The sequence below is a fragment of the Aotus nancymaae genome, unplaced genomic scaffold (assembly GCF_030222135.1).
Source record: "Aotus nancymaae isolate 86718 unplaced genomic scaffold, 86718_ANA_hifiasm-v0.15.2.pri h1tg000012l, whole genome shotgun sequence".
Lineage (NCBI taxonomy): Eukaryota > Metazoa > Chordata > Mammalia > Primates > Aotidae > Aotus > Aotus nancymaae.
In genome coordinates, this window is record NW_026988423.1 from 38,744,626 (window position 1) to 38,758,178 (window position 13,553).

Below are 13,553 nucleotides of genomic sequence, written 5' to 3' on the forward strand. Positions count from 1 at the left end.
TGCCTCAGCCTCCCACGTAGCTGCGATTACAGGCGCTCACCACCACGCCCAGCTAATTTTGTATTTCTAGTAGAGATGGGGTTTTACCCTGTTGGTCACACTGGTCTCAAACTCCTGACCTCAGGTTATCCATTCAACTTGGACTCCCAAAGTGCTGGGATTATAGGCATGAACTACTTTGCCTGGCGTTCACTGATTGATTTTCACATGACAAATCATCCTCGCATTACAGGAATAAATCTCATTTGATCATGGTTTATAATTCTTTTAATATGTTGCTGAATTAAGTTGGTTAACATGTTGTTGAGGGTTTTTGCATCAGTATTCATTAGGACTGTTAGTCTGTGTTTTCTTTTCTTATAGTGGCTTTTGTTTGTAATAAAAGAAAAAAGTATCAACTTATTTTTCACACTTCTATATCCAGCAAAACTAATAATTGAGGGAAAAATTAAGAAATTCCCAAAGAAAAGCATAGAGAGTTCATCACTGTATTCTACCTTATAGAATAAGGTAGGAAGTGTTCCTTCCCTGTCAATTTTTGGTAAAGGTTTGAGGATGATTGGTGTTTTCTTTAAATGTTTGGTGGAATTTACTAGTGAAGCCATCTGGTCCTGGACTTTTCTTTGTTGGGAGGTTTTTAGTTACTGATTCAGTGTCCTTACTAGTTATATGTCTGTTCAGATTTTATATTGCTTCACGATTTAGTTTTGGCACATTGTATGTTTCTAGGAATTTATGTGTTTCATCTAGGCTATTTAATTTATAGGTATACAGTTTGTTCTTATTCCTCTTTTGTAATTCTTATTTCTATAAAATCAGCAGTAATATCCTCACATTGTTTCTGATTTTAGTTGAATCATATCTTGTTTTCTTAGTTTAGCTACAGTTTGTCAGTTTCATTGCTCTTTTCAAATAATCAACTCTTGGTTTCATTAATTTTTCTTTATTGTTTTTCTATTCTCTCATTATCTATCTCGGCTCTAATCTTTATTATTTCCTTCCTTCTGCTATCTTTGAGTTTAGTTTGTTTCCCTTTTTCTGTTTTTTTAAGGTGTAAAGTTAGGTTGTTAGAGACCTTTTGTCTTTTAAATATATTTATAGCTATAAAATTTCCCTCTTTGCACTGCTTTCACTGTAATTCATAATTTTGTTTTCATTTTTATTTTTCTCAATATGTTTTCTAATTTCTCTTGTGATTTCCTCTTTGGACTGTTGGTTAAGATTTGATTATTTCCACATATTTGAATTTTTCAGGATTTTTTTCTTGGCTATTGATTTCTAGTTTCATTCCATTTTGATTGGGAAAAAGAAAACTTTGTATGATTTCAGTTTTTAAAATTTATTAAGGCTTGAGGCTGGGCATGGTGGCTTATGTCTGTAATCCAAGCACTTTGGGAGGTCGAGACAGGTGAAACACTTGAAGTCAGGATTTAGAGACCAGCTTGGCCAACATGGTGAAATCCCTTCTCTACTAAAAAATAAAAACAATTAGCTGGTTGTGGTGGGCACCTGTAATCCCAGCTACTTTGGAGGTGGAAGCACAAAATTTGAATCTGGGAGATGGAGGTTGCAGTCAGCTAAGATTGTGCCACTGCATTCCAGCCTGGGTGACACAGCGAGACTCTGTAATTTTAAAAAAGAAGAAAAATTTATTAAGGCTTGTTTTTTGGCTTAATATATGGTTTATCCTGGAAAGTGTTTGAAGTACTAATGAGAAAAATGTATATTGTGCTATTTTGTGGTGGAATGTTTTTTATATATATATATATATGTTAGGTCCAACTGGTCCATAATATTGTCCAAGTCCTCTATTTGGTTACTCATTTTCTGTCTGGTTATTCTAGCCATTATTGCTACTCAGATATTGAGTCTCCTACTATTATTGTAGAGCTGTCTATTTTTCCCTTAAATAAATTTGCCAGTGTTTGGCTCATATACTTTGGAACTCTGGTGTTTGGTGCATGTATGTTTATAATTGTTATATCCTTTTGGTGAATTGAACCTTTTATCATTATATATATTTTATAATGTCTTTCTTTGTCCCTCATAACAGTTTTTGATATAAAGTCTATTTTGTTTTATATTAGTAAAGGCACCCCTGCTCTTTTGATTACTGTTCGCATAAAATATCTTTTTCCAACCTTTCACTTTCAACCAATGTGTATCCTTAGATCTAAAATTAGTATGTTGTAGACAGTATATAATTGGACATGGGTTTGTTAAAAATCCATTATGCCAATGTATGTCTTTTGATTGGGGAGTTTAATATATTTACATTCAAAATAACTACTGATAGAGAAACACATACTTGTGCCATTTTTTGTTTTCTGTATCTCTTACAGCTTTTTGTCCCTCATTTCCTCTATTACTGCCTTACTTTGTATCTAGTTGATTTTTTATAGTGACACTTTTTTATATTCCCTTTTAATTTCATTTGGTATATATTCTATAGATATGCTCTTTGTGGTTACCTCAGGATTATATATAATAAAGTTTTAGCATTCTGTTTTAAATTGATATAAACCTAACTTCAATTGCACATAAAAACCCTACTCCTTCACAGTTCTGCCCCTCCACTTTATTTTACTGATGTCACAAGTTATGTCTTCATATGTGGTGCACCCATTAACTTAGGTTTATAATCATTTTTATCTTTTAAATCTTGTAGAAAATAAAAATATACATTGTAATTAAAATTATAATAGTATTTAAAAAATATATTTTTCATGTGTCTATCTTTACTGGAGAACTTTGTATTTTCATCTAGCTTCATATTACACTTGCATTTTTTCATTTCAACTTTAAGTGCTTTTTTCTAGGACAGGTCTGCTGGTAACAAACTCTCTTAGCTTTTCTTTGGGAATTTCTTAATTTTTCCCTCATTTTTGAGTTTTGCTGGATATAGAAGTGTCAAAAAAAAAAAAAAAGCTGAAACTTTTTCTTCTAGCACTTTGACTATATCAGCTTATTGCCTTCTGGCCTGAAAAGTTTCTGGCTGAGATATCTTTCATAGTCTTATTGAGGATCCCTTGTATGTGACCAAAACTTTTGTGGTGTTCAGGAATCTCTTTTTGTCTTCAGTGGTTTGATTATAGTATGTCCCTGTGTGGTTGTCTGGAATTTTTGAGCTCCTTGGATTTATGTAATCATGCCTTTTCTCAAATTTGAGAAGTTTTCAGTTCTTATTCTGTATAAATAATCTCCCTACTCTTTATCTCTCTTTTTCTTCTAAGAGTCCCATAATTATTATGTTAGTCTGCTTGAAGGTGTTGTGTAAGTCTCTTAGGCTCTGTTTACTTCTCTTTATTCTTTTATCTCCTCAAACCTGATCATTTCTGATAACCTGTGTTTAACTTTGCTTATTCTTTCTTCTGCCTGTTTGAATCTGCTGTTGAACTCCTTTAGTGAATTTTAAAATTTAGATATGATATATTTGAGCCCCAGAAGTTCCTTTGGTTCTTTTTTAAAATAATCTCTGTTCCCTTGTTGATATTCTCATTTTCTTCATATATCATTTGCCTGCCTTTAGCTCCTTGAGCATATTTACAACAGCTGTTATGATCTTGCTCTACTGAGTCTGGTATGTGTGTTTCTTCAGATACTGCTTTTGGAGATTTATTTTGTTCATTTGATGAGTCATATTTCCCTGTTTCTTTTTAGGTCTTGTGTTTTTTTGGTTGAACATTGGGCATTTGAAAAAGTAGACACCTATTTCAGTTTTTGCAGTTTTTCAGGGGAACCCTCACTAATTAATAGGCCCCTAAGCCCAGAGATCAGCCCCGTGTGAAGACTTTAGAGCTGATCTTTTCTGGGCATGTGTTGTCTGTATCTGTGTGTGTGCTCCCGTCCCTACCTCCCTGGTCGCTTTCAAGTATCTTTGATTCCTAGAGAGTCTCACTCCCTTCTACTTGCAGCCTTAGATGCTCTTCATTTTCTTCTGCTTGTAATTCCTTGCCCCCAGGCATCCAAGGGTTTGTAGTCCTCTGGTAGTTTTCATATGCTGCAGAACCTGCCATTGCCATCTTTTGCTTCCAGTCTGAAGTCCAAACTATGCTGACGATTCTTGTGTGAGCTCCACGTTAGACAGGACAGAAACCGGTACATTGGGCAGAACACGTTAGAACATTGTAAACAAGTCCTTGGAAGTTGGGATGAGTACTCTTGACCACACCATGCTACACTGAGGAGAGGGTGGGGCAAGAACTTGTGAAAACATCATAAAATTTTGTACCATTTTGCATATGGCTTTCTGGTTTGATTTGGTGGTCACTTGTTTGCTTAGACACTTGACTGATTTCCAGAGCTCCTAATAAGTTATTTTAGTCAGTCTGGAGTTGTTTCTTTGATGTTTTCACGGGAGAACAAAGGCCTGGTGCTTCTTCCTCCACTGTCTTATTGACACTACTCTTAATTATATACCAAATCTTTGAGATTTTAGTTTTCCAATGGGATATTTTGCTGGTCATTGGTGATGGGCGTGGTGGGGTTTGATACTACAGTTCCCCTACAAACTCAGCTCCTGGTTGTCCATCTTTTCTCCCCAGTACAAGCGTGGGGGACCCATCATCGCTGTGCAGGTGGAGAATGAATATGGTTCCTATAACAAAGACCCAGCTTACATGCCCTATGTCAAGAAGGTAAGAGTCCTCTTGGTGTGTTTCTTTATATTCCTTCCTCTGGTGTGTGTTATGGGCTGTGGTATGACATGTGGGTTTAATATTTTTATCATATTAATGCGTCTTCCAACATCATTTATTAGTGAATCTTCTCCATTGTTTTATTTCAACAGGGTTGTCATTTATTTACTTACTGATTGAATTTCATCTGGGAATTTCAGTACGCACATGGCGTTGCAGGGGCTGGGAATAAAGGAATTGGCTGCATTGTGTGGTGATGATTAGGAAGGCTTCCTGGAGAGGCTGCTTCAATTCCAGTATCCAAAGCAGTGGTTCCCAGCCCAGGCTGCACACTGGCTTTATTTGGGAGTTTTAAGTAATCCCTGCAGCAGGGCTGTGTACCATACCAAGCAAATAAGAATCCCTGGGGTTCTCAGACATCTGATTTCAGTGTGTAGGGAAGGCTGAGAGCCACTGACTCAATGCATGACTGGCCAGGGAAGGGCAAAGCCACACCTAAAGGGCAAAGCCACAGGCTACAGTTCAGATCTGGTTTCTGTCCCTTAGTAGTTGAGACATTGAAAAAATACCTTGAGTTTTTTCTAAGCCTCCTTTTTCTCTTCTATAAAGTGGGATTAATAAGAGTATTTACCTCTACGAATTATGAGTATGATGTAATATCATGCAGCTCAGTACTGTTCTAGTAGGTTGTCAATAAATGAGACCTTGATGGAATCATTGTCTTTTGTTGTGTAGTACCTTGGAGGTGTGGCCGTGGTGTGAGCTGAGGAAGCGTAGGTGGCTGCAGTGACTCCACCTGTCTGAGGGCTGGATGGCTTTGGGCCTTGATGCCTGGGCAGCATCCCTTCTGCTGTGACGTGCAGAGCATTTTCCATCTGGAAATTAATTCAATCCCTCCACATGGGACACTGAGACTCAAACCCTTCAGCTTGTGGGTTTGTATGTACTCTTCCCCCTTCTCACCTGCAGAAAGCCCTCTCAGGAAGGAGCAAGGCAGTGTCCAGGAAGGGTGGCATTCCTCAAGCTAGAAAGGGGCAAGGTGCATCCTGATGGCCATGCCCAGCCATGGCTTGCGGTAGGGCACTCCTCCAGCTTCCTACAGAAGATCCCATCCTGGCATAGGACTTGAAGCGTCTCCTGCTACACCCCATTTCCTCGCTGTCTGTTGCGCCCTGGGGCCTCTCAGCAGTTGTTGACTTGGTTACTCACCTGCAGAAGAGAGCCCCACGAGAGGAGAGCACAGCTCCTGCAGCGCCGTCCCTCCACTCACGCTTCCCTAGTGTCTGGGCGGAGGTATTCCTGTGTGACTCAGGTGGGCAAAGAAAAGCAGCAGCGTCCAGCCTCTGTGTTCCTGAAGCTCTGAGGAGCATGCCCCAGCCTCTCTGTGAGGCTGCTGGGATGAGAGAACAGGTGCCTGCCCCCAGGCTAGCTCGGCGGGTCTCCGGTGCTCAGGAAGAAGTAATTATCCCTCGGGGGGTGGAGTCAGTAAACTAATGCCCAGAAAATGGTAAGTGTGTGTGTATGTGGTAGGGACCTAAGTAAACACTTGCTAAACATCAGTGAATGACTCATTAGTGTGAGGTGGTAAATGCAGGGCTCTTGAGAAATCCCACATGGCCTCACGGTTGAACTCTGCAGCTCCACTGTGCCGAGACTAGAGCCCCCTCTGCTTTTTCCTTCCCAGTGTGTGAGACTGGACATGAGGCTTATTCGCCCAGTAGATGATCTCTCTACCTCCCCACTTCCAAAAAACTTCAGCGGAAGTAAACAGTCTTGTCATAATATCTGCAGGGAAGATTACAGGAAGACCCCTCTGCTGGGGTTTCTGATCCAAAAAAGCCCAGAGCCTCAGAGCAGAGTCTCTGGTTCTGGGTTCAGGCCTGTGTTGCACGGGCCCTGTAACCCGTGATGCTTGACTTCACCCCTCCGAGGCGTGTCTGTACTGTGAATATATTAACAGCGAGGCTTGCATAGGACAGTCGTGTAAAGTGCTGAGTGGAAGACCTGGCGTGGCAGTGACTGCTCTGTGGACGTCAAGGGACATTCTGAGTGGTTATTGTCATTGCCTCTCAAGCACAGTGTTCCTTCCACTTCACTCTGCTTTACAGCCTGTGAGGATGCTTCCTGCTGTTCTGGGCATGAGCAGCACACCATGGGCATGTGAAAGGGCACGGTGGGCCCTCCTGGGCCTTGCCATCCCCCAGACCCACACTGGCCAGCGTGGGGAAGGGACAGGCCTGTTGCTTGTGGTGTGGGTGAAGGGAAGGATGTAGGTGTCATCCTGTAGGCCTGACCTGCTTGCTGGAGCCCAGCAGGCAGTGGCGGGTGACACATGGCAGCAGGCTTCCCTGAGCCAGCTGTGGCGTAGACCCGCTGAGGCATGGTAGCTGGCCCATGGGGTACCTTCCAGATCTGGAGTAACCAAGGGCTGCCCCAGCTTGCCAGCCCTGCTCCTGCTGCGATGGGAATTCATGCTGATTGGAGTTGTGCTGAGCATGTCCGGTGCAGACAGCAGGAGACTTTTCAGTTTTCAGCAGAGAAATAAATGCTTTATTTGGCATTTCTCCCTCTAGCTCTTCAGGCTACCCCACCACAGCTGTATGTCACTGCAGAAGCTCTGAGAAGCCAGAGCAGACGTGAACTTATCTGATCTCCCCCTACAGGCACTGGAGGACCGTGGCATTGTGGAACTGCTCCTGACTTCAGACAACAAGGATGGACTGAGCAAGGGGATCATCCATGGAGGTACCTGCACTTGCGTGGGGCCATGTAGGGCAGCAGCGGCCCTGGCCAGGCTGTGCGCACTTCCCCTGTGGGACTGTGACCCAAGCAGGAGTTTCTCTGGTGCCTGTTCTTTTCCTGTGCATGTGGCACTGGGCTGCAGAGGGTCGGAGGGTCCGTATGAGAGATCGTGGTGCGTGGCTGGCTGGGTGGCTGTTTTCCCACCCTGCTGGGTGCTCGGGCTTTAAGGGCACTCTGAAGATGACTATGGGCTTCCCGTTATCAGAAAATTGCAGCTTTGTTTTTCCCAGCTGCATGGACCCTGAACCTGTTAGTGACCGTGAGCTCCTCTCCTGTCCGCCTGGCACCCAAGCCATCCTTAGCTTTATCTGCCAGTGTGGCTGGAATTCCACAGGCCTCAGCACTCACCTGCCAGCAGCGCTCCTGGCCTGCATTGCTGCAGTAGCATTTTCACTGCCGACTCCACAATGTGTTCTCAGCATATCAGCCTCTGCGTGCCTCTGAAAATGTCATTTGGATCACCCTACCTCCTGCTGAACGCCAGGCGTCCCTGTCTCACTCAGAGTGAAACGCAGGTTCTGGGAATGACCTAGAAAGGCCTCTCCACTTGGCCTCCAGGACCTGGCTGAGCTCTCTTCCTGCTCCTTCCCCTTTGCTAACTCTGTTCCACCCTCTTTACTGTTCCTCCAACATCTGGAGCCCCAAGCCTTGGGGGCTTTGCTCTTCTTCCAGAGAGCTGCATGGCTGTTCTCCAAAGTCACCTTCACGGTGAAGCTTTCTCTAGCACCACACTTGAAGTTGGAGCTCCTCCTTCCTGGGGCTCACCCAGTCCGTCTCCCTGCTTTTGTTTTGCACTCTCACATTCAGGGTAGTTTACTTCACTGATCTGTTTCACCTAGCAGTACTCTTGGTGGGCCTTGGGCTTCGGCCGCCTCTGGCTGTGCTCTAGGGCCCAGGCATAGTTTGTGTCCTGGGTGAGCGTAGCGCCCTCCCATCGGTTGCAGCAGGGCCCTTCCTGCAGCCTTGTGCAATCGTGCTTGTGTCTGCTGTAGCACATCCCACGCTTTCTTTTCCTTCTTTTGCATTTCCCTTCACAGACCGAGCTGCTGGAAATCTCTCTATGTCCCTGCAGCAGCGCCTGGCATGTGGCTGCCACTCAGGGAGTGAAGGTCCATGAATGGGGAGGAAAAGGCTTTTGTCCCCAGGCAAAGTGAGTTAGTCAGGGACCAAGACCCTGTGTCTCTGGTGTGGGGAGGACCCGTGGTGATTCCCAAAGTTTCCACGCGGTGGCACTGTCTCCCCGCCGTCCTTCTAAGGCCTGCTCCAGGCTCCGGAGGGGCTATGGCTGTGTAGGAGACGCCTTTTGATGCTGGAGCACGTTTTTAGTGTTTGGCGGTCTCCCGGTTACAGGCCTTGCAGCCAGCCAGGAGTCTCTACTGCTTCTCCCTGTGGCCCTCCCACCTCCAGGCACCCACCTGCATGCTCCTGGTGCCAGCTGCTGCCTGGAATGATTTTTTTTAATTAAAAAAATTAAATGGTCTAAAAGTGAAATAATAGAAAATGTTGGTAGAGAAATACAGTGTTGCCTGCTCTTCATCACATTCTCCGGAAATGACCATTTTCAAGTCTGACTTTTTCTTGGGATATTTTACTTCTTAATACTAAATACCATGCACATAAAACCCTGCCTCATTTGCTTTAAAATTCTGCCTATTGACTTCTTGTTCCAGTGGGTGATGAGTGTTCTTTCCTGCCCTCTCTGCACTTTCCTGCCAGCGTGGCTGTTCAGTCCTCAGGGGCGCCAGCGAGGGCCTCGTTTATGTGTGAGGACGGTTCACTGCAGGTGCCTGCCATGTGGGTGAGGCCTTGCACAGTGTCTGTGAATTCTCAGGGTGCCAACCCGCTCGCTTTGCAGTGGGCTTAGTTTTCTGTGTAATTATTCTGTTTGTTTTTCTTTTCATTTCAATTCTCTTTGCTACCCTCAAACCCCCTGCTGCTTTCTCTTTTAAGCAAATGCTTTGTCAGAGACGCCCCAGACACCTGTGCTGGTGCTTCTCAGGTCCTATACCTGTCTGATTCTGCTGGGTCTGATCCGGCTGTCTGGAGGCCTCGCTCTTGTGGTTCAGGCCTGCATGGCGGCATCCCACGTGGAATCCTGTTTCCTGGAGTTCCGCGGGCATTGCTCCAAGACTTCCCGGCACCTGCTGTTGCTGCTGCAGTACAGGACATTCCGGTTCCTGAGCCCTTCCTGTGTCCTCTGCCTTCTTGCCCCCTGCCATGTTCTTCAGGGAGACGGCCCTCCTCTTCACGTGAGCCTGCACTGTTACGCTCACTGTGTGTGTCTTTGATGGCGTTCCACCCTCTTGTCCTCGGGTCTTTCAGTCATCCTGGTATTTGTGTATTCAGTGCTCATATTGATTCTCTACGTCTTTTTATTTTTCTTTCTTAAATCTCTTTGCCTTTCAGTTTTACTTTCTGAGTGACTTCCTGAACTTTTATCTTCCAGTCCTCCTGTCATTTCCTGGGTCACATTTTTCTTGAATGTATTTCTCTTCTCACAGCATACTTTAAAAATGGATACTACGTTTCTTATTTCTCTCCTAGGGTAGTTTGCTTTTTTAAAAAAAACGCTGTCTGTATTCCCCTTAACCCCACCCCGCGCCGCCCGTGTTCCTGTTCCCGGCGCTTTAGTGTTCCTTATCCCCGGCGCTGCCCGTGTTCCTGTCCCCGGAGCTCCCTGTGTTCCCGTCCCCTGTGCTGCCCGTGTTCCTGTCCCCGGCGCTGTCCGTGTTCCTGTCTCCTTCGCTCCCTGTGTTCCTGTCTCCTGCGCTCCGTGTTCCTGTCTCCGGCACTGCCCGTGTTCCTGTCCCCTGCGCTCCCTGTTTTCCTGTCCCCTTCACTCCCTGTGTTCCTGTCCCCGGCGCTGTCCATGTTCCTGTCCCCGGCGCTGTCCGTGTTCCTGTCTCCTTCGCTCCCTGTGTTCCTGTCTCCTTCGCTCCCTGTGTTCCTGTCCCCTGTGCTCCCTGTCTTCCTGTCCTGGGCGCTGCCTGTGTTCCTCTCCCCTGCGCTCCCTGTGTTCCTGTCCCCTTCACTCCCTGTGTTCCTGTCCCCTGCGCTGCCCGTGTTCCTGTCTCCTGCGCTCCCTGTGTTCTGTCTCCTGCACTCCCTGTGTTCCTGTCCTGGGTGCTGCCTGTGTTTCTGTCCCCTGTGCTCCCTGTGTTCCTGTCCCCGGCACTGTCCGTGTTCCTATCCCTGGCGCTGTCCGTGTTCCTGTCCCCGGCGCTGCCCGTGTTCCTGTCTCCTGCACTGCCCGTGTTCCTGTCCCCGGCGCTGCCCGTGTTCCTGTCCCCTGCGCTCCCTGTGTTCCTGTCTCCGGCGCTGTCCGTGTTCCTGTCTCCTGCGCTCCCTGTGTTCCTGTCTCCTGTGCTCTCTGTGTTCCTGTCTACTGCACTGCCCGTGTTCCTGTCCCCGGCGCTGCCCGTGTTCCCGTCCCCGGCGCTGCCCGTGTTCCCGTCTCCTGCGCTCCCCGTGTTCCTGTCTCCTGCACTCCCTGTGTTCCTGTCCTGGGTGCTGCCTGTGTTTCTGTCCCCTGTGCTCCCTGTGTTCCTGTCCCCGGCACTGTCCGTGTTCCTATCCCTGGCGCTGTCCGTGTTCCTGTCCCCGGCGCTGCCCGTGTTCCTGTCTCCTGCACTGCCCGTGTTCCTGTCCCCGGCGCTGCCCGTGTTCCTGTCCCCGGCGATGCCCGTGTTCCTGTCCCTGGCACTGTCCATGTTCCTGTCTCCGGCGCTCCCTGTGTTCCTGTCTCCTGTGCTGCCCGTGTTCCTGCCCGTGTTCCTGTCCCCGGCGCTGCCCGTGTTCCTGTCCCCGGCGCTGTCCATGTTCCTGTCTCCGGCGCTCCCTGTGTTCCTGTCTCCTGCGCTGCCCGTGTTCCTGTTGGGCGCTGCCCGTGTTTCCCAGGCGCTGCTTGCCTGTTTTCCTGCTGCCTGTTCCACTGTCTCCTGCACAAGGGGATTCTCTGGATTGGCCCTTACCCATCAGCTTAGAAAAGAGCCTCTGGGCTGCCACTCGGGAGCACTGGGTGTGGGAGAGACTGTTGACAGTTCTTCCCCATGGGGTGATTGGGCCATGGTGGCTTTTTCAAGAAGAGACACTCACTTGTCAGGGTTTAGGGTATGTCTAGCACTGTTAAGTGTTTCCAGAGAAGCCCTGGAGTCTTGCTGCCGCTGTTCTGGGCCAGGCCAGGAGCGGGCAGGAATGTACTATGGAGACTGCCTGCTTCCCCCTTCCGCCCTCCCCTCTACCTCCCCGCACACGCCCACTTCCGCAGACACTGGGGCCCAGCTTTCTCAGGCAGGATGGCCTCTGCAGAGGGGATGGGAGCAGGTGAGAACAAGGATTGAGGCTGGGGATGGGGTGTCACCTCATGGTGCTCTGGGCCTGGTGCTGGGAATGGGGTGAAGCCTTGGACCGGAGCTGGAGCCGACTGTCACCTCTTCTGCACTCCTAGACCGTTTACTGTCACTGTGTCCTCTGTGTCCCAGGAGTTCCCAATGACTCCTCTCGTTCCTGTTCCTGGTGGCCCGTCTACGTGCCCCCCCGCTTGTATTTGTGAGAGGTGTCAGGAAGGAAGGACAGAGATGCTTGTGTTCACTTAGCCATGTGCATGCTGTGGACTTTGAGGCTTCAGTCTGCTCAGTTTCAGAGTGGCCTCCTGTCTTCAAAGGGCTTCTGGTTTGAGGGGAGGGAGGTCTGGGTGCAGGGTCTCACCCAGTAGGTTGCTGGAGGGCAGTGACCAGGCAGGGCCATGGGTTGGTGTCACGGGGTCCCAGTGTTCTGCCCCGCTCTGCGACTACCTTGAGTCAAATGATTGTGACCTGGAGGTAAATTGTCGCACCTCCACAGAGCCTCAGCCGTTGCTTGCATTTCTTCACTGGCAATCAGGGGTTTGTGTCCTGCAGCAGAGAGTCAAGGTGGCCAGGCTTGCCAGGCCAGCTCAGCTTCTCTCGTGTGTGCTTAGGCCTGTAGAAGCCCAGGCCACAGCCATGCGGGTGAACTGACTGTTAGGCAGACATCAGGTAGGTGAGGGGCCCCCGGGTCAGGCTGTGCTGCTGGGGTGGGTTCGGGGATCCCTGGCTGTCAGCCAAACAGAGCACACATTTCTTGAGCATATGTTTCACTGATGGAAAGCCACTGAAAATAGCACGTTAAATTTTAAAAGGAACGTGTTATGGGGTCGAATACAGGATTAGCCCTTCTCAAGAAGTCAGAGAGGAGTCTTCATTTAGATCATCACCCTGGACCAGGTGCTTGGAGTGTCAAGGAAGGATCAGGCTCTGGTCCTTACAAAAGAACAGGAACAGAAGTGCACACTCGGCTTGTAGAAGTCACAGCTGATCAGATGTGAGGGTGATCTGGCTGCGACATCTGTCACCCCATTGATCGCCAGGGTTGATTCAGCTGATCTGACTGGCTAGGCGGGTATCCCTTTCCTCCCTCACCGCTCCATGTGTGTCCCTCCCGAAGCTGTGCGCTCGGTCGAAGAGGATGACCATCCCCAATAGAGGAGGACCGGTCTTCGGTCAAGGGTATAAGAGTAGCTGCGCTCCCCTGCTAGAACCTCCAAACAAATTCTCAAGGTCCATTTGTAGGAGAACGTAGGGTAGTCAAGCTTCCAAGACTCCAGACACATCCAAATGAGGCACTGCATGTGGCAGTCTGCCTTTCTTGAAAAAAAAAAGTCACAGCTGATCAAGGTCGGGTGCCTAGTGAGTGACTGCCTCTCAGCTCTGTGCTGCATGGCAGAACCTCCAAGACCACAAAATAAGTCTGGCTGACTTATTTATTTTTGTGAGACAGAGTCTCACTCTGTTACCCAGACTAGGGTGCAGTGACGTGATTTCGGTTCACTGCAACTTCCGCCTCCTGGGCTCAAGTGATCCTCCCACCTCAGCCTCCCGAGTAGCTGAGATTACAGGCATGCACCACCAAGCCTGGCTGATTATTTCGTGTTTTTTAGTAGAGATGGGTTTTCGCCATGCTGGCCAGGCTGGTCTCGAACTCCTGGCCTCAAGTGATCTTCCTGCCTCAGCCTCCCAAAGTGCTAGGATTACAGGTGTGAGCCACTGTGCCTGGCTGTGGTTGCCTTCTAATTGGAGGTGGGAAACAGTATCAAGG

General features: G+C 47.9%; 1 protein-coding gene across 3 annotated transcripts in view; it reads left to right on the top strand.

The window, feature by feature from the left end:
• GLB1L2 (galactosidase beta 1 like 2) overlaps positions 1-13,553 on the top strand; it is a 44,139-nt gene that overhangs the window by 19,869 nt on the left and 10,717 nt on the right. For 2 of the 3 annotated variants that reach the window (XM_012449141.3, XM_012449142.3), the window contains exons 6-7: positions 4,545-4,637; positions 7,301-7,382. In XM_012449141.3, coding sequence (XP_012304564.2) covers positions 4,545-4,637; positions 7,301-7,382 — 175 coding nt within the window. Of the gene's footprint in view, positions 1-4,544; positions 4,638-7,300; positions 7,383-8,476; positions 8,941-13,553 lie in introns of those variants that run through there. The other variant, XM_064375591.1, reaches the window with a different exon arrangement.